General features: G+C 41.8%; 1 protein-coding gene across 1 annotated transcript; it reads right to left on the bottom strand.

Moving 5' to 3' along the window:
* On the bottom strand, positions 1-24806 carry SYAP1 (synapse associated protein 1). The gene is made up of 9 exons (XM_024569897.3): positions 24486-24806; positions 19649-19767; positions 18554-18620; positions 15706-15779; positions 10923-11062; positions 6033-6184; positions 4443-4501; positions 3848-3995; positions 1-1729 (listed from the first exon to the last, which is right to left on the bottom strand). Exons 1-9 carry the CDS (start codon positions 24652-24654, stop codon positions 1602-1604), a joined length of 1056 nt encoding a protein of 351 aa, XP_024425665.2. The 5' UTR covers positions 24655-24806; the 3' UTR covers positions 1-1601.
* Between the last annotated feature and the right edge of the window lie 928 nt (positions 24807-25734).

Genomic DNA, 25734 nt, shown 5'->3' on the forward strand with positions numbered 1-25734 from the left:
TTTACGCTGTGTATAGTCTCAATTTATCCTTTTATTTTCACGAGGCAATACACGATTAGGTTGTTTTTAAATGCAATGAGTATCATGTAAAATTGATGTAACAATCAACATAATTCCATTGTCACTTTAGGTTTTTAACTTTCTCTGAAACCTTTTTCTGCACATTTATTCAACATCCATCAATAAGTTTTAGTGCATATGCTAAGAGCTGAGCGCTATCATGTTGCGATCTGCCTACATCTAGGATTTTTAGCAACTTAAAAGCACTTAACATGTTTCTTTCCCTTCAGCAAACTCTATTCAACAAGCCTTTCCCTTTACTAGGGTTCTTTCGGGAGTGAGCAGTCATCATCACTGAGCCCACACTCAGTCATTTGCAACTGTGGCACCGCAGTGGCGACCTCCTGATAATGGGGTCAGTGGTTTCATGAGCACGTGAGCTTATTGCTACAATCCAAGTCATCCTCGCTGGGGACAGTCTGGCTCACTCACATGGTTGCATCCCAAACTACAAACGTAAGAGTAATGAGCGCTTGGACCCACACTCAGTTCTCTCGTTGACTATACCTTTGTCAAAGAACCATAGACTAATATTTATGGCGTGAAGAATAAAAATATGTACATTTTCTTATAAAGAATTATCTTAATTCTATCCTTTTATGAAATAAAAGCTCCTTAAAACTTATGAAAGGTTTGAGAAATGAATGCCTTGGAAGTTAAGCTACCCTGTTCTTTTAAAATAACCATCTTCTAGTTGAGCAGAATGCAAGTAGGACTGGTCAATGAAGTTTCATAAGTTTGTACTCAGAGGAACACAATTTTATAAAGACCGACAGTTTAATTAAGACAAAGCTATTTGTATGTGGTGGTGATTGAAACAAGAGACTTTAAGTTGAACAGGATTTTGATGGTCATTAATACAAAAAAGGATGACGGGCCCTGCTTTTTACAAAAGCTGTGATGTAAAATTTAGGAAAATAGCATTATTAAATGTGGTATGGTTAAAAACAAAAAAATGAGAAAGACCCCAGAGAAAAATATTTTTGCACAGTACTTCTCAATGTCAAATTGTGTGATGTTTATACGATTAAAATCTACAATTATTTTATCTTTTGGCTTCCAGATGGAATTGTAGAAAATACCAAGAAAACAGTTCCGAAAGTGCTTCCTCTTGAGTTCTTTGGTACAATTTGGTCATTTTGATAGTTATCAATCCATTAAATACTTTAAAGTACACGTATCAACAAAAGTGCAACAAAAAGTACAAATGTTTAGAAAACCACAATTGAAGAATCTATTTTTGACCTCACGGAAAACATAATTCTAAAATTTTATTTGTGTTTCTGTGGCTAAGATATCCATATTGACTATAAGAATATCTCTACCTAGATTTATATTAAAGAAATATTAAACATCCCTTTTTGATTAGAGTAAGTGCTCTCTTGATTTTTTTTAAAGAGGCAACTTTCAACGTGAAAAAAGAATAATTCCGAGTTTCCTAAAGTTATATTCTTTTGTGCCTTTTGATTCAGAGTGTTACCATCAAGAATTTAATGTCAGTTACAGAATGTTAAGGACTATTCTTTTCTTTCAGTAAGCAGTTAATTGTCCTCCTGCAGCAATTTCTCTATTTCCTTATCCCAGTTTTCATCTCGTTTCTCTGACTCCGTCACCACTTCGTATTCTTGAAGCTCCTGCTGTAGTTCTTTTTCCCAGTCTGTAGAATCGTCTAAAAGAAAGAGATGAGAAGGAAAAGATTCTCTCTGAATTCATCATGCTGGTTTTAACAATTCAGTTGACTATAACTACCTAAGTAAGTCCTAGCCACAGTCATTTTGAATGTCTCAGGCTTCCTCATGTGTGTGCCCAGAAAAACTGAACAAATTTTAAGAGTAACTAAGAAATTACAAATATTCTTTCTAATATGATTAGAAAGAAAACTTTGTTAAATGTAGAACCAAGATATCAGATGTTGTCAGTAAATATGGGGTGTTATTTTGCTTTATCTAGGCCTCTACTTTTCCTTCAACTTAATGGGATAATTGATAATATTTGGGGACAAATTAATTTTTACCACTAACAGTGATGATAATGGTAGCAAAAATGGTGAACATTCCTTGAGCACTTCTAAGCCAGTCACTGTACTATCCACTCTCTAGTTTTTCATTCTTAGAACAATCCATGGACTAGATACCACTATTATACACATTTTTTTCATTATACACATTTTACAGATGGGGAAATGGAGGCTGAGAGAGATTAAGGAACTTGCCTGAGATCACACAGCTTGACAGCAACAGACATGTAGATGGAACCAGATCTGCAGGTCCCACAGTCTGTGCTTAATCACTGTAGTAGTAGTCTCCCTAGAAGGCAAGGGGCCCAGGACTGGAAGTCAGGCAGTCTCTCGCTGAGGCCTGGCCCTCACGTGGGGCTCCATCTGAGCTCTCACACTGGTCTTCCGTGTTGAGATTTAGAGCAGCAGCTTCTGCTTGGACACTCAATATAACTTTGTGTGTGTGTGTGTGTGTGTTCATACGTGCATATGTATGTAAAGGTAAGAGGCATCTGCTATGTAGTGTTATAAAACAGTGAGAAAACAAAACAAACCAGCTATTTATAAAGCAAAGCCTAAATTCATTTTCATCTTTTAAAAATAAACTTTTAGTAGCTACAGAGAAAACAAAAACCAAATGTTTTCATTTCTTTGCAGCAGTGACCTCAAGGGAAAAGACAGTGTGTTGCATAACAACCAATTACAGAAATGTTTATCCATTGCTTACTGGGTGCCAGGCTCCATGACAGGTACTGTGGGGGACAACCAGACAAGGTGTAACTGCCTTTGAGGAACTTACAATTTACCTGGGGTGGGCCAAGGCAACTACTATAAAAAAGAATATTAAGTGGCCCAAGTTACAACTAGGGCAAGGATTCAGAGAAAGAACAGGTCTCCAGAGTAGCCAGGAGCTAGCCTCTGGGAAGCTGGCCAGTTTTCTGACCAGTGCTGTCTGCGCAACCTATGGGAACAGCTGACTCCCTAAACTGTGAGTCTCAGAAGGCTTCAGGAAATAGTCTACATTTGATGATGGACCCAGGCCTTTGCTTTTCATCCAGTAGAAAGCCTGTAATTTGTCCTGATATGTCAAAGCAAGCAACCCCCTGCTTGCACTTTTTTCTTGTAATATTTTTTTTAACTTAGATTTTATTTATTTTTAGAGAGAGGGGAAGGAGGGAGAAAGAGAGGGAGAGAAACATCAATGTGTGGTTGCCTCTTGCACGCCCCCATCTGGGTACCTGGCTTACAACCCAGGCATGTGCCCTGACCAGGAATCGAACCAGCGATCTTTTGGTTCACAGGCTGATGCTCAATCCACTGAACCACACCAGCCAAGGCAATGCACTCTTTTCCTAAATTCTTTAGTTTTTTAGAGGCAGCCTGCTCCTTCCCAGAAGTGATGCTCTTGTGGTATATAGCAGCTGGGAAAAGCAGCTTCTAGATATAAGCATAAACCCAAAGGGAATGCCAGTTTTTAAAGCAGAGTGCCAGAAGGCAGCGTCTCCATGTGAAAGGTGTACTTGCTTTCTCCCGTTCCTGGCCACCTGTCCTTGGACTGAGAAGCCTGGGACACATCACTGGGTCTTAGTTTCTTCTGTCTATGCTTCTGTGAATGATTAGGGCAGAGGGGTATGAGGTCTAGTCATATGTACTAGAATCCTTCCTCTGGTGGACAGAGAAGCAATTCTGATGCAAAAGTTACAACATATTTTTGTATTATCTCCTTTATAATAACAACTTTATACAATCAACTTCAGAAATGGAGACTAGAATGGTTGTTTTGTTTTGTACCTTCTACTATTGTTGTCTCCTCCTGCTTTTTGTCAAGCACTAGCTGCTCCATTTCCTTCCTAAGGTCCTCCTGATCTATGTTACAGGCATCGAAGGCGTCACTGACAAACTCAGAAACGCCTGGGCTGGTAGAGATCTCCTCTTCATCCTGAAATGCAACAAATAAGCTGTGGAAATGGTTTCCTAAGTGACATTTATAAGCTAGACCTCTTGTTTATGGTCATCTCGCAACTTAATGCAGCATCATTTTCATTTCATTCCTCTGCTAGTCCAACGATCACTGTTCTCCAACCTTCTAACCTGCACAGTTGCTTGGTAACTAAATGAGTTACCGCTGGAATCTATTGTGTTCACTCCCAGTTTGGATCATTCCAATCAGTCTGTCCAGTCCCCGAAGAGCATATCTAGAATGATTCATGCCAGGGAATTGCTTTAAGTCCGAGCTGTAGCTCCTTAATTATTCAAGTTGGCCCCCTCTCTTTCACAGCAGATAAGACCTGTATTCATAAGTTGTTTGAAATGGTATCTCAGATAGTTAACACAGTCACTTCATTTCCAGACATCAACTACTAGGTACAATGTAAAATTGTATTACCTCTTGAGTTTTAAGATGAGATTTGATTACGACAGGTGGCGTTTTGGGCCGTACTGCCTCTAGGAAGTGAGAATAAAACAGACAATAATTGCTTGATTTAATTCTGAATACATATAATAATAACAGCTCAAAATCCACAAGTATGATGATACTAAATAATTTACAGAAATAAATTTTTAATAGTATGCTTTCAGTTTTTACATCATTACAAGAAATAGCCAGGTGAAATCATCCCTCTTTCTTTTGGGAATAGTTTAGTATGTCATCATATTCAATGCCTCTTATACGAGATTCCCAGCAGGAAATAATTTTTGACTTCGGTGTTAGCAAAGTCTATTTAAGAATAGTTCTGCTCTTTCTTTTAGGATAATGAGAACTAACTTATTTACCAAGGTTTCCCTTTCTCACAAATGCTAGGAAGTACACAGTAAAATGTAATGCTTAATCGCAGCTTCTTTTCTCACAGCTGCATTTGCTAACTTATAAACCCTACTAGATCTTATTAGCCTTTAGTGAACCCTGTGTTAAGCCCATTTTGTTACGTAGGCAATATTTGATAAAATGGCATTTTCCAATAAAATTAATAAAAGGAAATACTAAAGAATCATAGACACTTGGGATTCTTATTAACATCTGTAAAATGCCAAACTTCACTGCATAGAGCAAATTCATTACATTAGTGGTCTATACAATCTGAACCCTAGGACACACTGTTTTTGCTAATTATTTAAAATTCCATGAATGGGAAAGTCTCCAGTTGTAAATAGTACCTATACAGAGCAGGTATTCATTAAATGTTAAAAAATATAACAAAATACATTAAATCTTTTTTTAATTTATTGATTTTAGAGAGAGAGAGAAAGAGGAAGGGGAGACAGAGAGAGAGAAACCTTGATTTGTTGTTCCACTTATTTATGCATTTATTGGTTGATTCTTTTATGTGCCCTGACCAGGGATCAAACCTACAACCTTGGTGTATCTGGACGATGCTGTAAGCAACTGAACAAGCCAGCCAGGGTAATACATTTGTTGTTTTAATTATTATTACAGATATTAAATCATTGCTGATATTATAAAACACTTTCCCCACCAACCAGGGGTGAACTGTCACAATAGAATCAAATGTGTAATCTAGTGGCGCCTGGCTCTGAGCTGGGGTTTTGTAACTTGGAGTGGAACGGAGCTTAGTTCTGCTCTACAGACTTCAGCACTAGGGGAACGTGGGGTTGAATGAAGGCTGAGAAGCAAACAAAAGCGGTGGACTGAATCGGTGGAGAGCAGAAGGTGTACAAAGTCACATGGGCAATGAAAGAGACGGCAAGGTGACTGCTGATCAAAGGACAAATAAAAAGGAAGAAATTAAAAAAAACAAAGAATGAGAAAAAGAGAGCAAAGTAAAGACTGGCAAAGGCTGGTGAGTGAGGTCAGCGAGTAAGGGCAACAAGCGAAGCATGATTATTTCCTCTGGAAAGAAGAGTTTTTGATAAGATGATGACATTTCTGGTACAGACAAGATGACAAGCTCATGAGGGTCTTTAAGTTAAGAATATTTTTAAAGTAACTGTTTTTCAGAGAGTTCTCTGAATATACCTGTCAGTGGCAATGTATCCTCTCTGCTGTGGCGCTTTTCCTTTCTGGCGGCAGCTGCCTGTTGCTGGGCAGCCAGGGCTGTGAGCTGGGCTGACTGCTTAATCAGGGACACACGGTAAAAGTAGTTCCTCCAAAACACTTCTTCCTTCACGCTTTTAAAGACAAACAACAACACATTTGAGCATGCATGCTTACAGATGCACGGAGGGGTTATTTGTTGCATGAAGATTGGAATAGATGATTTTTAGGGGCATTTGGAAATCTAAGGGAGGTTCAAAGAAGGTTCTCATTTGCTTTCCAAATGGAAGGTGAATGACAGGATAAAAAGAACAGCTATCTTCACAGCAGCAAAAGAACACTTACAGAACACCAATGAAGCCTCAGCATTTCTAGATATTTTAATGATACCAACATTGGCCTCAGCAGAGGAAGACTGGGTGCTGTCGTGAAGAAAAGCAGCATGATCACCTGGGAGACTGGAAACAGAGCCAGGACCCCACCAATTATTTTCTGTTTACTGAAGAATTAAGTGCTTTCAAGCAGCGAGACAAAAGGATTGAGGGTGTTGTTCCTTATGAAAGGAAATGTTTGGCAGCTTGTAAATAACTAGCAATCTGTAAGAGTCAGCAATGAGGTGGGAGATGGTTGATAATGCGGCATGTGAGTCTGAACTGGATCCTTTCATTTAAAAGGGTATTATTGGGACAAATGGTTAAAACCATAATAGGGTCTGAGAACTAGATGGCAAAAACCTGGAAGTGACCGTTTCCTTATTTGGATGGTTACATTGTGGTTATGCAGGAGAATCCGTTTGTAGCAAATACACACTAAAGCAATCAGGTCCCAAATGACTCAGAAACAAGTTCTTTACACTGTATTTCTCACCTTTCTATAAGTTTTCTGAGTGTTTCAAAGTAATAATAATAATAATAATAATAAACATTGATAACTATGCTCACCTCTGTGCAATTAAATAAAAAGATCAAGGGTAGAAGACAAAAGACTCAGCCAAAGCACAGAATGTACCCCCCTTCTGCTCCCCTAGCCAAGGACAGCCAAGGAGCAACTTTGGTGACCTGCAGGACATATGTGGTATGTTTTCTGTGGTTTTTTTTTTAATTTTTGTTTTTTCTCTTGTGGCCTGGAGGAATCGTTAGTCTTATGTTGTAAAAATGCTTTGCTAGTAGAAATGACAAGAGTACCAGAGAATGTCTCTTTACCTCCTAATTTACTAGAAGTTTCTTAGAATGGGGGAAAGCTGAGGAAGAAAGCATGACAGAAAGACCTGGAAGGAGCAGAAGAAAGTCAGTGAGAACTAAGAGAAAACAATGAGAGCCACGCCTATGAAAGAGGAGAGGGCTTACCTTAGATAGCACATCAGAACACAGGGTCGTTTACATCTGTAAACGGCCAAGCTGGGTCAAGAAGCTAGCTTTTAAAATATGACAGGCAAAATGCAAGATTACTTCCAAATTAGGCCAGGTAACAAGCTGACATGATGTTAGGCACAGCCATCTTTTCTTTCATTAATCCTACCCAGATTTTCTGAGTGCCAAATGCACCTAGGCCCCATGCTAGGTGCTGGGGGAGGGGGGGGGAGGTATTAACGGATGGATAAGACAAGTTGTCTGCCAACATAGACGGGCACAGCAATAATGACCTCTTACTCGTTCAGTTCTTACCATGTGCCAAGAAGCATTTCCAAACTCATGTGGCCACACAAGTCTCTGTTTCTCTTAGCATATCTTGGAACTAGTTTGGCAGGAGACAGCGTAATAGCAGTAAGGACTTCTAGCCGACCACAAGTTTAGCAGAGAAATATCACTGTGCTACAGCTGCTGGAAGAGCTAACAAAATCTTAGACTGCATTAAAAAGCACACAAGATTCTCTAGAGCGTGCTCTTCTGCAGTCAGACAACACAGCATATGTTTCGGGAACTTGCTTTCAGAGGGTAATCACCCAGAGGGAGAGGGGTACAGAGACTAGAACACCTGGGGAACAACTGCAGGGACTGGGCATTTACCCAGATAAATTCAGAGGCCTTAAACTGTAACATCACAGCCATACAAAAGTGAGATTAGCTTTCCCATGAGGTAGTGAGTGGCCTGAATAATTTCAAGATCACTTTTAATTCTGAGCTCTCTGAAATGTCCAAAGCGAACCGGGTCCTGTCTATCTACAGTGGTTCTCGGGCGATGTTTGCTCTCATAATAAAAACAAACACCCAAACTGTTTTCTTTTCCCAGAGTCCTCTCCCTCTTGATGTAACAGGGAGTGGTCACAGGCACACTGCAGAAATATTTGGTTACCTCCTGGAGAGAGTCACATGCACACGACCTACTAAAGGTTCTAAAAAAATCCACCCAGTGTATCAATTCCCAAACATTTACCTGACCACTTCTGCTCCAAGGACTGTTTTAGGGTGTTAGTGTGCTGTGAACGGTCTCTGGGAAACAATGCACATATGTCACAGTCCAAGACTGTCACAGGAAGGAACTGTGATTTCCCTACTGTCGTGAGAGTAAAGGCCGCAGAGGGTGCCTCTGACGCACTGACAGGGCCCTGCCTCTCGCCGGCACTGCCATCATAGGGAAGTGCTACCACACTAAAAGGCATTTTAAAACACAGAGAAAATATTTGTTTTCTTTTCTAAACTGTTACTGCTTAGTGATGGCTTCTGTTCAGAAAAAGTGTCTCAAATGATCAAAGTTGCATTTCTGCATGTCAGGAGGAAAAGTCCAAAAGCTGGGTATTTACGTGTGATGGTTCATTTTTGCTTTATTTTATTATGAAAATTTCAACAGAAGTGGAAAGACCAGAACAAAGAACCCCCATGTACTCATGATGTAACTTTAAGAACCACCACCATTTTGCAAGTCATGCTTCATCTACGCCTCCTCCCCTGACCACAGTGCTTTTCTCTGGGGGTAGGTTGTAGAATTTTAAGGCAATGACAGACATCATACCCCGTCATCCATTAATACTTCAGTAAGCATTTCTAACAGATAAAGACTACCAACCAACCCTAATTTCTAAAGCATCGCTAACAGAATTATAACTAGGAAATGGGAATTGCATTAATCAACGGGCAGTTTACCTAGCCAGCAACAAATCTGAAATACTATTTGCCAAATACCAATTCTGCAAGCTTTAAAAAAAATCTAAAACTATTATCAGCAGTGAGAGAGAGACAGAATTGTCAAAAACCAAAACTGTGGACAGTGACATGCCTCCCGTGAGCACCCGAGGCCACATGTCTCAGCGCCTCAGGGCCTCTGGACAGTCCCCAGAGCACCGGCAGAGTCCACTGTGTGGCCTAGGGTGATTCCAAAGTTCTTCGAGCTGATGGAGCTTTCACGCATGAAACACACCTGGACCCCCAAGCTTTGCTGTGCTTCTCTGAGAAAGAGGCAGCTATTCAAATTCTGAGATAAAAAAGCTTCAAACAGATATATACATATAAACTGTTCAGAAGCCAACTCCCAGGGTTTTGTGAGTATAATAGTAATTTACCACCAATATGCTCATAATTATGGAGAGAAGAGTTTCACTAAAAGGAAAAATAAAGGATTCTATATAACTGTTGTTCCAAGTCTGGGCTCAAGGCAGGAGGGGCAGTAGAGAGGGCCTTAAGGAGAAGGAGATGGCCCCGACTCCCCTTGCTGCCCCTTCTGCCTGGGACTGTGTCCCCCCATGGCAGTCTGAGGGTCCACTAGGAGCTAAGCCTCTGTGCAGTCAGGGTTGGTTGGCACAGTTGAGAATGGGGACGTAACACTATACGGAAGCCACAGGGGCCAGGCTTTCCCTGTTATTCTACCTGCAGCCTGATAGGAGGCTGAAGAGCCCTCAGAGAAGCCACCAGGCCCAAAAGGCCTGTGGGACACACAGCCCCAACCACATCTCAGCATGGTGCCTTCACCCAAAGGATGGGTAAAAAAGCCTGCAACATGAAAGAGCCCAAAGCAAACACAAAAATTCACAGAAAAGAACAGAGAGAGAAGAGTTATCACAAGAAAACTATACTTCCTGTCCTCAGAGAACAGTAAGACACTGCATCCATATAATAGGAACAGAGTGCTAGAAAAAAGGAACGCTCATGTCGACGACAGATTCAAAACAAGGGACTAGAATTGGAAAAGGTGAGGAAGATGGGAAGATGCTGTGGTGGCAGAGAGGAAGGGAAGGGGGCCTACTGCGAAGGGCAGCCAGGAGCATGTCAAAGAAGACACTATGCTTGTGCTGGTACTTCACGGACAGGCAGGGATTTGGGGAGGGCAGAGGGCCATAGGGCAGAGGAAAATGGGAAAGAAGACAAGAACACTACTGCCAGGGAGCAGGGCAGAGTGCAGAGAAGGCAGCAGCAGGTCCTGATGGGCCTCATAGACCCTAAATGCACTCTACCTTCTAACTAGAGGTGAAAGAGCAAATCTCAGCCCCACCCCAAATTTCCCGAAAGTTTTAATTCTATGGTGCTGTGTGTGTGTACGTGTGTGTTTGTGTGTGTCTGGTGCTGAAGGGCCACAGAGCCCCCTTTTATTAAAGATTTTATTTTTATTTATTTTTTAGAGAGAGGGAAGGCAAGGAGAAAGAGAGGGAGAAAAATATCAATGTGTGGCTGCCTCTCACATGCCCCCAACTGGGCACCTGGCCCGTAACCCAGGCATGTGTCCTGACTGGGAATTGAACTGGTGACCTTTTGTTTTGTGAGATGATGCCCAACCGGCTGAGCCACACTGGTCAGGGCCACAGAGCCCATTGTTATCAAGAGAGTCTGAGTCTGTTCTAGGCCCCATTCCGTAATTTTTCCTTGATACTGTGCATGCGACCACGGCCGCTGAAAACACATGTCCACATTCTGTATAGCGGCGCCACGAGAACACAGTGCTTACAGTTTAGGAACAAGGGCGAATCTCATCCTGCTCAGCAGTTCGTCCTCTTGGAGCATGACTAGGGCAACAGGGTACATCTGATCAAAGTCAAAATGAAACTGCACACCGATCGGAGGGTCACGGAGGAAGTTCCTCTTGTCCTTTGATGAAAAGGGGCAAAACCATAGAATGCAATTAATATTTAACAATGCATCATTGATTTGATGAATACTGGAATTCTCCTGAAGACTTCAGCCGCAAGTCTACTGAGCTATTGTTAACCTGTCCACTTAAGAGAGAGCAGAGAATGACCACTCCTTTCATATATTTTTAAGTCTCTACTGGACAGCCTTGTGGGAGACCAGGATTCAATCATGCAATTAGTTGAAATTATATAGTTTGAAATCATAATGAATACATGTTTGTTTTATTGGGCACCATTAGGTATGTGAAAACCACTGTAGATAATCTTAGAAACGTTCTGGCTGAAGTTGAAGTCAGGTAACCTTGGTGGTCATATCAGAAAAGTGAAACCCACCACTCAATTTACTTCTCAAGTGTGCACAGGCCACGCTCTCGTCCTACTCCTCTCTACAGAATGCCAAGGCGCAGGCTCTGCCTGACAAATCCCTGTGAAGCTGCACAGGTCAGTCCCTATACCAAGGGCCCGGTAATGTGATGGTGATTGAGAGACAGTGTGGCTTCTCTGCAGAGCATGGCCAGGCTGGGAAAAGGTTCATTATTCATTCAGTCAATAAACTTTCGCTGAGCTGCAGTGACCCCAAGCCTTGACTGCCAGCAGACACCCCAGCTTCTTTGTCACAACACTGTGAAGCAAGCACTTCCATCCTCACCTTACAGATGAAGAAACTGGGTCACAGAAGCAAAACAGCTTGTCCAAGATCAGGCTTGTGCTGTAGTGAGTGGCAGGGCCAGGACTCTGGGCTTCCCCTTCCGGGATCAAGTACTCCTCCCACTGTAGTGCGGCTGCAAACTCAATGGGCATCTCACATGCTCTGCCCATTTTTATCTAGGACACTGACTTTACTCTGCACGATGAACCCTGCCACAGGTGTGACAACACTACGAGCACAGCAAGATACTGAGATCCTGCCATCTTGAACTTATACAGCACTTTCAACTTTCTCATGCAGCCCTCTTAGCTGCTCACTCCCGCAGTCTGCCTCCTGCAAGTTTCCAAGGCAAAAGATGGGGTTCCTGCAAGTTTGCAAAGCAAAAGACATGGTGCTAGGATGCCTGCAGCGGAGAGGAGAATGAATTAACTGGCTCCCCTTCACTCTTCTTGCCCTGCTGGATATCAATCTTCTTCTTCTTCTTCTTCTAAACTCACTTGCCTCTCATAAGCACCTCGACAGGGAACTGGACCTGCAACCTTTCGTTTTGTGGGACAACATCAACCAACTGAGCCACACCGGTCAGGACTCAGTGTTCTTTTAAAAAATATGTGACAAATAACACCCTGGCTGGTGTTGCTCATTTGGTTGGACATTGTTCCACAAAGTGAAAGGTCACAGGTTTGGTCCCTGGTCAGGACACATGCCTAGGATGCGGGTTTGGTCCCCAGTCAAGGCACATATGAGAGGCAAGAGGTTGATGTTTGTATCATGCCAGTGTTTCTGTCCCTCTCCTCCTTCCCTTCCCCTCTCTAAAAATAAATAAATAAAAACTTTTAAAAAAGTGACAAATAACATCAAGTAAACCCTTCTTCACACTGCTGCACTCAGGCTTAGATGCCTTAAACTAAGGGTTAGAGAATCCACAACCCATGAAGAGGTACTGACAAAATAAAATGTCATATGAATATGTATGTGAACATTTTGTCATCAGTGTATTAAAATTGGAGTTTCACTAAAAAGAAATTCGACCCAAGACTGTAGTGAGAAAGCATCCCCTTCACAGACTCTCATATGGCTTGTGACCCAGAGTCAGTATGTAACATGAAACTGTGAGAGGACCCTGCTGTTACCCCCAACACCCCTGGGCCCATACACCCAACCTGGAAGAGCCATGAGAGTCCGTGTTGCTCTTGGACCACTTTTCTTCAGTTAGCCAAGAAGGAAATGAAAGGCAAAACCCAAAGGCAAAGCTTCCCTGGATTGGGCCCATTTCTGAGGGAATGAGGGTGGCTTGGAATTCCTGAGAGGTAGCACCCGGCTCCGCTGATCAGTGTGTAAACGGATGGCTCCAATCATCCCCTCTCCTATGGACTGAGCATAATAACCAAGGCAAAAAACCTGCTGTTTGGGACCACTCAAACCATCAAGACTGATTGTTTCTACTCTATTTCTTTTTTTTTTTTTAACCATGTTTTTACTTATAAATATGATACATACCTGTTTTTAAAAAATTCAAAACATGAAAGAAAAGCATAGTCTAAACCCCCACCATCCACAAACAACCCCATGCACACCCTCAGGGACATGTCTCTCTGCATATATACAGTGCCCGGGCAAATACAATTTGACCTAAACAGAAAGATACACTGCATGCTGTGGATCACACGTTTTCCCTTTTCACTCAGGATCACAAACATCTTCCCATCTCCAAAGTAGCTATGTCTACATTGAATGAACATAATTGACTTAACCAGCCCATTTCGCTAGTCAGCATATTGTTCCTAATCTTTTCTTAGAAAGATTCTCTTCTAAAGTGATCTCTTTAGCCCTCGCTGGTGAGGCTCAGTGGACTGAGCGCTGGCCTGTGAACCAAAGGGTCGCTGGTTTGATTCCCAATCAGGGCACATGCCTGGGATGCAGGCCAGGCGCCTAGTAGGGGGTACACAGAGACAACCACACATTGATGTTTCTCTTCCTCTCTTTCTCCTTCCCTTCCCCTCTCTCTAAAAATAAATAAATAAAATCTTTTTTTTTTTTAAAGCGATCTCTTTAGACTAAATTCCTAGAAGTGGGATTTCTGGTCCAAGAGTAAGATTATTTCAATACATATTGCTCAAACTCTTCCGCAGAAAGATTGGAACAGTTTACGCTGCTCCTAAAACCACCAATTTCATCTCATCTTGCCTATGTTGGATTTTAAAAACATTTTTGGTTTTTGAGAATTCCTACATGAATAAAGCAAGAATGTGAGCCTAAATGGATTTTAGTTATTTTACCTTCCAGTGTAAAAATTTCAAAGCCTGAAACTGCCCCCATGTCTCCCCGAGGTTTCTATAGCAGCCTCCTGGTCGTCCACCAGACAGAAACAGTGGCTAGAGTGCTGGCGGTCAGTGCAGTGGGGCATGAGGGAGCAGAGGTGTGTAAAGCCCAGGGCCTTGGAAGCTGCAGAGCAAGTTTAGATCTTAGTCTACGAGAGATGAGATGCCATTAGAAGTGTCAATGTAGGGGAGTGACATGAAGCGATTCACACCATAAATGAACCCTTATAGCTGCTGAAATAAGCTTGTACTGGAAAGGGGCAAGAAGGGACAACAGTTGAGATGTCTTGGGCAGGAGATGATGGCACCAGGACCACCATGGTAGCAGCAGAAAAGTGGACCAGAGCTATAGTCTGAACACAGCATTGTCAGGACTTGGGGGGGGGGGGGCATGCAGAAGGAAGGGAAGGTATGACCTCAAGGAAGACCCCCAAGTTTGTGGCTAGAAAAAAATGGCGAATACATTGAGTCCTATTCTGAGATAGAGAAGATGAGAAGAATAGGCTTGGGGGGTGATTACAGGACCTAGGGGAGTTGACCAGTGAGCTTATGATGTTTCCCCTCAAATAACAATTACTAACTGTCCCTATTTCTTTCGAGGATAAGCAGGTATGTGACATCAGTGTCAATTTTGGCTGTAACATAGTAAACAAAATACATGCTGTTCACACTGAACTTGTAATGGATGCTCAGACCTTTAAAGGGTCTATTAATGGAAAGAAAAATCCTAAAATGCCTGGGGGAGGGCAATAGAAGGGAGGTACCAAGTCCAGTTTGTTTGCTGTCTAGACTGAGGTTCCATTTATGATTTTGATTTAAAAAAAAAAAAGTGGGTTAAAAACAAAACTTGAAAACTGCTGACAGCAAAAAGCTCTATTTGTTGAGTCCCGTGCCAGGTGGGGGACTTGGTCCTTACAACAGAGATTAAAGCCAGTCTCTGTCCCCTAAGAGGTCACAGCCCAATGGAGATACAGGTAAGAGAGGGTCACATTTGAGAGTCTCAATCCCCACACTTGTACAATGGCGATAGAAGAGCCTGCCTACCTCGCAGATGTGCGGTGAGGCCGAAAAGAGATAATGTGTGTGAAAGTGCTTTCTGAAACTGTCAGGTCTATACACCTGTTAACTGGTATTGCTACGTTCCCTCTGAAGGGTCTGTACACCTCTATACACCTGATAACTGGTATTGCTACGTTCCCTCTAAAGTCCCAAGAGAAATTTTTGTGGGCTAGCATATGAAACTTATTTCTTTCAATTTCAGTTTCAAACACATATAGTAGTGAAAAAGAAACTTAGAATATAATCATTTCATTCAGAAGAATCAGAATGCTGTCTGGAAGCTTTGGGTCATAGCATATTTCAAAAGATTATCCATCTTAATAACATAAAAGAATTCTTTTAAGGCTGAAAGAATTATTTTGTGTAATAGGCTATTCTATTCCATTAAGAAAAAAAGAACTTATGGAGAAGCAAATTAAAAGTTAGTAAAAAAAAAAATAGTCAAAGTTGATCTGTACATTCCTAACGTCTTAAAAGATTTGAAAAATGGTATAGAAGAAAAACAACTGCCAAGGATAAACTTGTGACAGGAAGAAAGTACTTCTACACAGAGTATCACAAGATACTTACAGCTGATAAGGCCAAAATTTGTTGTTGAATTGTTTCTTCATCACTACTATCAACCCATGGGGGCACTGCTGCTTCTAAAAGGTTTGGAGTAGCCAAGAAGAAAAGAAAAAAACAGGTTACACGGGTTACACTGCAACTGTGGCTTGAAAAATGAGAAAGTTTCCATACAACCATTTTAGTAATTTACTAATGAGGTCCTCACAATCCCCAGACTTAAAGCATAAATCTTATGCATGTATGCATTTGGTAAAGAAAAAACTACTTGAATTATACAGTGGAGAAAGTGGGCAATACCTTAACCAGGCGACCAAAATCGCATCACCAACAAAGGAGAGATGGCTATTGTGGGCCTCCCAATGAGATACCCTGAGAAGGACACATCATCTATGTAGTATTCTGACCAAGAATGAATAATCTGAATCTAATTATAACATAACCATGAGGAAGTATCAAACACAACTCAAATGAGAAATGGTCTATTTACAAAAAATGGGGGGGGGGAATTCTTAAAACCATTTATGTCATAAGGGGCAAAAAAAAAAAAAAAAAAGGGCTATGGAAATGTTTCAGATTAAAGGAGACTAAGAGACGTAACAAAAAATGCAATACTGCGCTGAGGGGGAAAACGTATAAAAGACCATACTGGGTCAGTGACAAAATTTGAACGTGAGTATTACATCAATGTTAAATTTCCTAAAGCTGTAAAACTTTCACAGTCTGGGTAGAAAGCATACTGGTATTCTCTATATTATTTTTATTGCTGCAACTTTTCTGTATATTAAAATAACTTGCAAATAAAGGTTTTTATAAAAAGTTATTGTACTTGACTCACGACAAAATGTTATAAGGAGGCTGGCTGTAAGATAAGCAGTTAGGAATTGGGAAAAGGGTTGTCAGGAGTGGAAGCAAATGAAAGAAACAGGCGAATTGGAGGCAATAAAAAACGAGGCTGGGATTAAATCCTCTGAGCCTTTAGAAGTAAAGTGCTGGGAATACCAAGGCACGTTACACCCAGCCTGTTGTCTCCGGGGCTGACAAGAAGATGAGATGATTACAACTCATCATGGTTATAATGCCAGATGACAAATGGCAACCACCTGGAAAGGTAAGTCCCCTGCCGTTTCTGTGGTGACTTGGGAGCCCACCTTGGACTAGGAGTAGTTCAGAGGTGGGTGTGTGAGTAGGTGGGGTGTTCAAAGGAAGCAGCTCTACCATCTGAGCCTGGAGCGGGGCAAGAGGGCAGAGCTAAGGCTGTGGAGGTGGGTGGTCAGCACAGAAGATACACAGCAGAGGGTCCTCACAGTTTTGCAGAAATAATCCCTTTGACCACTAAGCGAACACATGAACGTGGAGCACTTACACAGTGCCCTCTCACGCGCATTGCGAGTGCGCCTCTCAGAGGACCATGCTGTCCTGGAAATTCTCCCCTCTGGGGGCTTCCATTGTTTCTCTCTGCTGGCTGTTCTCTCCTGGGTAAATGGGCGCTGGCAGGCTTCATTGGCAGGTTTGTTTTCATCACTTACCAGTTGAGCGACCTTCAGCAATTACTTAACCTTGCTGGTCTTTCCTTTTATTAAATGAGATGGCATGTACAGGGTGGAGCAAAAGTAGGGATACAGTTCTGAGTATGTGAAACACAGAGTTTATTCTTGTGTTATTATTTATTAATTATTGTATTACTTTCCATACAAAGAACTGTAAACCTACTTTTGCCCCACCCTGTGTAAAGCACCCGCCCCTTAGCAGGCACTTAAAAACTGTCAATTCCTTCTGCTCCTCCTTCCCCCTAAACATGGCAGATCTCCGCTTATCTCTCTCCATGCTGGGCACACTTTTCATCAAGGAGATCACCTACTCTCAGGATTTTTACATGACTTCACTAATAATCTGTATTTGTAGATGGAATTCTCCTCCATGCTTCAAACAAATGAACTGCTAATGGACCCTGTTCAATTAGTTTACAACAGTACTGACCAACAGAATTTTCCGCAATGATGGAAATGTTCTACATCTGCACTGTCCAATATGGAAGCCGCTAGTTCCATGTGGTTACCGGGCATTTGATATGTAACTAATGTGACCAAGGAATAAAATTTTCCTGATAGCCACCTGCCCTCCCTTCCCTGCCTTTGTACATGTTTCTCTCACCTGGCTGTTTAATGGGCACCTCAAAACTAACATCACCTCCAAGCCTTTTACCCCCATGCTCTCACAGTTCGTATCTCAGAGGCACAAACCAGCTCTACCCCAAGTCTCCACGCCAATTTTACTGCTTCCCATGAATCACTAAGTTATGCTCATTTGCAGAGTTTATTTGTCCCAAAGAGCTGCTTCATACCTCTGAGATTACCAAGGAACAACAATGCCTGACGGGAACTCACTACAGGACTAACTAGTTCTTTTTGAATTGTAATACTGCCCAAACGGATTGAATTCTTTTACCCTACTTTGGCCAGATTCAAAGACACGAGGCCAGTGTTTGAGCACCACCAAATGGTAAACACGAGGTGGTGTTTGAGCACCACCAAATGGTAAAAGTAGGGATTCTGAAATTTTATAATTACAAACATTTAAAAAAGAATTTGTGAGTAAAGAAATGTACTGCTCCTCAGACGGGTCATCACAGGCTGACCTCACCCACCATCCCAGCCACAGGGAATGATGCCTTCCTTTCTTTAAACCCCAAAGGTTTATGGGTTTGTCTTCCCCACTTGTCTGCACTACTCAAAGAATGGAGGCCATTACTTACACGTTTTTGTATTCTCAGGGCCTTATCACGGTGACTGGCACGTAATAAGTACTCAATACGATTTGGCAGGTAAGTTGTGTACAACAAGCCTATACATACCTGATTTTTTTGTATTCTGCTCCTCAACAAATTTTTTCTGTTCCTTGTGAAAATCGCCTATAATGGTCTATTAAAAAATACATAGTCAAATTACCTTGAAAAGTTTATTATTAGATAAGAATTACATCGAAGATTTGTAAAGTCTATTTGAGACATTTTGTTTTCTTCAAATAAAAAGGCTAAAAAAGTGATAGTTTCCCCTATCCGCAAGAAGAGACAATTGTCAACGTTTTTGAATTTTAACTATACAACACCCTTTATGATGAACTGTCTTTTCAAATGCAAAAATATGAGTTAAAAACTGAACTTTTGCATTATTAAAAAAATATAAGACAGGCAAAATCTCATTCTAATGAATAGTACACACAACAAAAGTGTCTAAATAACAAGCTGTCTAAAATTAAACTGATGATCTCCTTAGTTCAAATAAGCATTAACATAAATAAAATTCACCGCGGTAAAAAATGAACAAACTAACTCATTAGAGTCTTAAAAGGCTGTTCATAACAGGCTAAGACTTGCCCTGGCTGGTGTGGCTCAGTGGATTGAGCACGGGCCTGTGAACCAAAGCGTTGCTGGTTTGATTCCCAGTCAGGGCACATGCCTGGGTTGCAGGCCAGGTCCCCAATACGAGGTAAACTAGAGACAACCATACATTGATGTTTCTCTCCCAGTCTTTCTCCCTCCCTTCCCTCTCTCTAAAAATAAATAAATAAAATCTTTAAAAAAAAAAAAAAAAAAAAAAAAAAAAAAAAAAAAACAGGCTAAGACTTTAAAAAATTAACCAAATAATGAAAAGCATAAATATATTCTGAAGTGGTTATAGTTAAAAATTAAACTCATAATATGAAAAGTTTAGCATTACCCAAAAGTATTGATATATTTTAGACTACATTAAAAAACAAAGGTTATTTAAATCAGATAACTTATACCATGGCCAGTTGTTACACAGAAAGAGAAAAAAACCCCTACAATCTCAAATATTATATTTTTATCAGAATATAATATCCTACTTAACAAAATTCCTAAGAAGGGATGATATTAGCTGCTAATGAATTTCAAAAATTCCTACTAGCAAAAGATATTTAAATGTACCTTATCGATGATGTCATCTATCTTTCCTTCTTCTACTGATTTCTTTATCGATTGTGCTGTTTCAGCAACTGATTCAGTTATCTTTTTTGTAGCAGCAGTCGCAAAGTTAAATAGATAGTCTATAAAGAACGAAAACAAAAAGAGTCTATGCTCCATTCCAGTACAATGGTTATTAATTTGTAATTTCTCCCAGAAATAGGTCTTGTAAGAATCTGAAATCACAGGGCACATTCCTTGTTAATTAGAACTTGAAACAAAAACACGAGAAGCATTGCACTTTGTCAGCAGACTGCCCACCCACAGTGGGCCTTTAACTCATCTCTTTCAAAGACCCTTAGCAAACTCCCCAGTTTCCCCCAGTAGCTGTTGCAAACTTGTCTTACCCCTAAGTATCCCACCGTTATTTTCTTCTTCCCTCCTGTTCAAAGAAAAGATGTCCCTCCTTTCCTAGATTAACCCATCGCATGATAAATCTGGCAGATTTTTAATAAATAGAAATCTTGGCAAACCCTAATATAAGCAGAAATCCTTCCTAATAATGAACAAATACATAAAACAATATTAAAACTGGAAGACACAAACTTCAAGAAGTGGTTTATTAATTTTGCAAAGACATCATTCGACATCAAGTTAAAGACAGTTTTTATTACGTGGTTGGAAAAAAATTGAGACTAAGCTAAGAGTTAACAGGAAGTAACAGGAGTACAATGTCCACTTCAGACACTTAGGCACAAGAGAGGGTCTGGAACAGGAAGAAAAGGAAGTAAAACATCTGCGAGTGAGTACGCCTCTAAAAGCTCGTGAAAGGAGAGGGCAGATCACAAACACTAAAGACAGTCATACTCATATCTTCATTTTCATTATGTCATTTTAGTCTCACGACCATCCTGGGAAGAGTAGGCATAATCTGCCCAGTTTACAGATAGGGATGCCAAGGCTCACAGAGGATAAATTATTTGTCCATTATGACGGGGGCAGACCTACCCCACTGACTGCCTAGCCAATAGCCTATCCCCTTCCTCCTTGCCAAAGAAATCCCAGTTTTGATGGGTGCTCATCAAACCCAGGGGTGGTTTGGGGGACCCTGGACACAAATGATCAAGGTCTTCTCGTTAAACGTCTGTTTGTGGGACTTCCCATAATTTGCAAATGGTATCAGTATAAAGACAGTACGTAGTAAAAGGAACTTAAGCACAGGCTATCTGCCTCTAAATGGCAAGCTTGTACCCCAATCTCATACTGCCTCATGTCAGCTGAGCAAGTGACAAAAGCTTGCAGAACTGAATGGCATGATAAGGGTAGAGGAAAGTGGGTAGGTTCTCAAAGGTAAGAAAAAGCATAAAATTTTATTAGAGTAAAGAGAGAAAGGTAGTTTAAGGCTTGCTGTTAGAATGGGGAAATAATCAGAGTGGTTTTTTTTAAAAAAAATATGCTCATGGACTTTAGAGAGAGAGGAAGGGAGGACAGAGAGAGACGGAGTGGGTGGGGGGGGGAAAAATATCAATTGGTTGCCTCCCATAGGTGCCCTGACTCGGGATTGAACCTACAACCTAGGACATGCCTTGACTGGGAATCAAACCCCTAACCTTTTGGCGTACAGGATGATGCTCCAACCAACCAAGCCACACTGGCCAGGGCATCAGACAGTGGTTTTTAAGGCATATATGAGCCTTAGAACATTAATATTCTTGTGAAGACACTGGTTAATTTATCAAAAATACCACATTTCATACAATTTTAGAATCTTTGTGTTGGAAGGGGCTATAGAGGTTAACTAATCCAACCTCCTGTCCAGGTGGCCCCATTTCCGGGGATGGGGAACATATGACTTCAAAGGGCAGCCAATTACTGTTATCCATCTCTAATTCAGAAAACTTTTTACTTCCCTTGTCATCTGTACCTCTCAGACTAAGATCTGTCCCCTTAAGTAACATAAAATGATCTTTTTTCTAAAAAAAACAAAAACAAAACACAAAAAACAAAAACCTGTCAGAATTGTAAGCAATGCTCCTAAGTTTCTTCTTCAAACTAAAATCTCCAGTTTTTTAGTATTGTTCATAAACCCTGGGATCCAAGCTCTTGACCACTTGCACCGCTCTCCTCATGGTAAAAGCTGGATTTGTCATCACAACTGATTTGGGGATTTCACCTTTATATCAAAGAAGACATGCATTTCCCTATGCAAACACAAACTTTTGGAGCCCTCTTAGTTGTAAACCAAGTTAGGTATCTAGAACTTGAAATGAACTTTCCCTAGAGAAAAGGAGGCATGGCCTAATTAACGCAGTTCCACTACAAATATTAATAGTACTTTTTAAAGGAGATGGAAAAGGAGGTGGCCCTTCCTTTAATCCCTGGGCATGGACTGGTCTTAGGGATGGGTTTTGAAAAAGCCAAGGCTCATCTCTGGCCACCTCCCACTTACTTAAACTATGCATAGACCTCAGATATTTAATACTCTCAGAGGTACTTTTTTTTTTTTTTTAAAGAAAGAGTGCAGATACAGCTCTAATTTGCTTGACTCTAACAAAACCACACAACCAATTTGTGAATAAGAAGTTACTTTGAGACATGAGGCCTGCAGGGGAGGTGGGGAGAAGTTCTTTAGTGAGTTTGCTTATAAACTGCCCTCCTCTGAAGCAGGTGATCATAGGAAGTCCTAAATCACCAGGCGGGAGGGCCGAGGAGGGAAGATATGGTTGTGGTGGAGGCAGTGCCTGGGTGTGCACTCCTTGTAACTGGTGAGTTGCCTGCATTTATAAATAGGTCATCATGAAGCAGAAATATTTAGGGTCCAATCTTGAAGGGAGGCACTCAACAAATGTTTGCAGAACAAATGGGGCTCCTAGGAAATTCCATGTAGATTTTAAAAGGCTAAAGAAACTAATCTATTTAATGGGAGTCAGGCTCAGAGATATTAAATTTCAGTTCTCAAAACACAGATGTGTCTTCTTAAAGATAACACACCTCTTACGATCAATACATAGAAATAAAAAACTGATCACTCGTCTTTCTGAAGGTTTGTGTATAAACTACAACCTTTATACCTTTTTAAAATCACATAAACAGGTATGGCTAGTGTAGCTCAGTGGATTGAGTGCGGGTTGCGAACCAAAGGGTCGACACTTTGATTCCCAGTCAGGGCACATGCCTGGGTTGCAGGCCAGGACCCCGGTGGGGGGTGCATGAGAGGCAACGGACATGTTGATGTTTCTCCCCCCCGCCTTTCTCTTCCTCTCTTTCTAAAAATAAGTAAGTAAAATCTTTTAAAAATTACATAAATACAAACATGAGGTTTCAATAAAGCCCTCACAAAGTTTTCAGAAGTCGGTTTTGATACCTCCATGAAGATAAATAAAAACTGCTCTGTATATTGTATGAAATTGGGTAAATCCCTATAGCCAACTTTTCCTAACTTTTATCTATCCCTACTACCTAACATAGCCTCTCTGCTCTGGTCAAATTCATCTCCTCCCATCTCTCCAACACTCCAAGCTCTTCCTAATTTTCTACGCAGGAAACAGTCATTCCCTGTTTAGTGATTTTATTACACAACACTTAGTTTTATTTCTCTTGTGCACTGTTTGGGGGTCTTGAGCTGAGATTACACACTACCATTTCAGGTTGTCTGTTTTCCCTGCCCCTCCACCCCGAAGTAAACTTTTTGAAGGTTAGGGCCTGTCTTATTCAAATATGTGTTTCTCCACTCTCTGGCCCCAGCCTCCCCTAGTGCTCTTGGCTTTCAGCAGATTCTCTGCACATGTTTGCTAAATTTAACATCTACCTTCTCTCACTTCCAGTGCTGTCTGTTTTAGGGCCTACCTTTTCAAAGGGGTTTTCTTCCACTATTTAAGCCCACCAAGGTCTCTCTAGAATCCGAATTACTACAGCATGTGTTTATCCTTCAAGCCTACTTTTTACTGTCCTCCTTAAAGTAGACAGTAAACTCAGAAAGAACATGGGCTTTGAAATTAGACAGATCTAGGTTCAAATTCCACTGCTACCACTTACTATGATTATCACTTAGGGCAAGCACTCTGGGCTTGCTCTCCCAACTCACTGGACTGTTTAACAGGTGAAACGAGGTATCATTCATAAAATACCCAGGACTGAAACTTACACATCACAGGGGAAAAAAATGGCAGCCACTTTCTTGCCTTAAGGAAAAAGGTTCCCTGCACCTAAAAAGAAGACCAAGGCCTTCAGTAACTCTTCCTCAATTTACTTCCGACAATACATTCTTCCCTAAGGGCAAAAAGTCACTTTTTCAACCTACTCAAGCTCCCGAAAGGGCTCTGTCCTTGGGGTGGGAGATTGTGGAAGAGAAAGTTGGCAGGTTGAACAAAAAAGATTCCTTGTCAAACCTAAAGAGGTCGGGCCACACCGCTTTACTGCGGCTTTGCTCCTGATGCTTACACTTTGTAAACAGTGACATGTCGCCCTGGCCAGGCAGCTCAGCTGGTTAGAGCATTGTCCCAAAACGCCAAGGTTGTGGGGTTGGATCCCCACTGAAGGCATAAGCAAGAATCAACCAATGAATTCATGGATGAGTGGGGCAACAAATCGTTTCTCTCTCTGTCTCTCTCAAATCCAAAAAAAAAAAAAAAAAAAGTGACATGTCACCAGGAACTTTAGGCACGGGATCTGACTGCTTGATGAAGCTTGGCTTTGCCCAGTTCCTCACCAACCTCTGCCGTCCAGAGAGGAGAGGACCGACCGACAAACATACCTTCCTTCCCCAACCCCACAACACCGACCATGTTGGGTCGCGCCCCAGGGGTGTCAAACCGAAGGTTGCGGGCACTCCCGACACACTCTGGTCCCGGAGGACACTCACCGCCAAGGCCTTTGGCCTGGTGAAGGAGCTCCTTCTCAGCCGACTCCGCCAGCGGCGCAGAGTGCGGCTCGGGTGGAGCGTCTCGCTCAGGCTGCTCGTCTCCCTCGGACTGAAGGCCACCCCCTGCCGGCTGCAGCGAGCCAAACCAACTACTGAAACTCCGGAACATCCCGCCCGCGGGGCCGCCGCCGCGGTCCCGGTCACCGGAGACTCTAGCGGCTGCCGCCACTGCCGACTCCACAATGCGCGTTTCCCCGGGAGATGGCCGGAAGTGCGACCCCACAACAGCCAGTCTATCCTTGTCTCCGCCTCTATGGCAACTCGGACGCCGGCCGTGCGTGCGTCACTTCTGGTCAAAGGCCCCGCCCCGCTGTTGGTTGTTTCCGCAACTCTTACGCGCGTGGAAAGCGGACAAAGGCATTTTCCCACGTAGTTCTGCCCCGCCCCTTTCCCTCCATCTCCACCCTTGTAGTGATTGACCTAGGCGTGCAAACGGCGTCTTTCTCACTCTAAGCAGCTTCACTGGTGACAGCTTCGCTTTTTCAGCTGGGCCGGCACATGCACATAGGTATATTTAGCCTCCTCCTCAAACGGAATCCAAAGTAGCCCGAGCCATCTAGGTCCAACTACCAATATACAGGGAATGCGGAGGAGGGAGGAAAAGTGTTAAAGGAGGACCAGGGGGTGCAGACACCACAATCTAGGCTGTGAGAAACCACAGGACAAATGACATTGTTTATTTAAATAAATTGCAAGGAAGGGGAGAAAGGGAACCTCATAGATTAAAAACGATTTAAGAGACATAAGGCATGACAATTTGTGAATTTTATTTGGGTGTTAAGTCAAACAAATGTATTGGTAAAAACGTATGACTTTATAAGGATTGGAAAGTTGGGCACTGGAAAGATAATGAAATTATGGAACTGTTAAAAAATTTTTTCAGTGTGGCAGCATACACAAACTTTACCATCTTAACCATTTTTAAGTGTACAGTTCAGTAGTGTTAAGTACATTTACTTTGTTATGCAACCAGTCTCCCTCTTTGTATTGCAAAACTGAAATTCTGTGCCCATTAAACAACTCCTCATTCTCCCCTCCCCCAGCCCTTGGCAACCAAGCTACTTTCTATATGAGTGTGATTACTTCAGCAACCTCATATAATGGAATCGTACCATATTTGTCTTTCTGTGGCTGGCTTATTTCACTTACCAAATGTCCTCGAGGTTCATTCATGTTGCAGAATGTGTCA

This window comes from Desmodus rotundus, chromosome X, assembly GCF_022682495.2.
Source record: "Desmodus rotundus isolate HL8 chromosome X, HLdesRot8A.1, whole genome shotgun sequence".
Taxonomy (NCBI): Eukaryota; Metazoa; Chordata; class Mammalia; order Chiroptera; family Phyllostomidae; genus Desmodus; species Desmodus rotundus.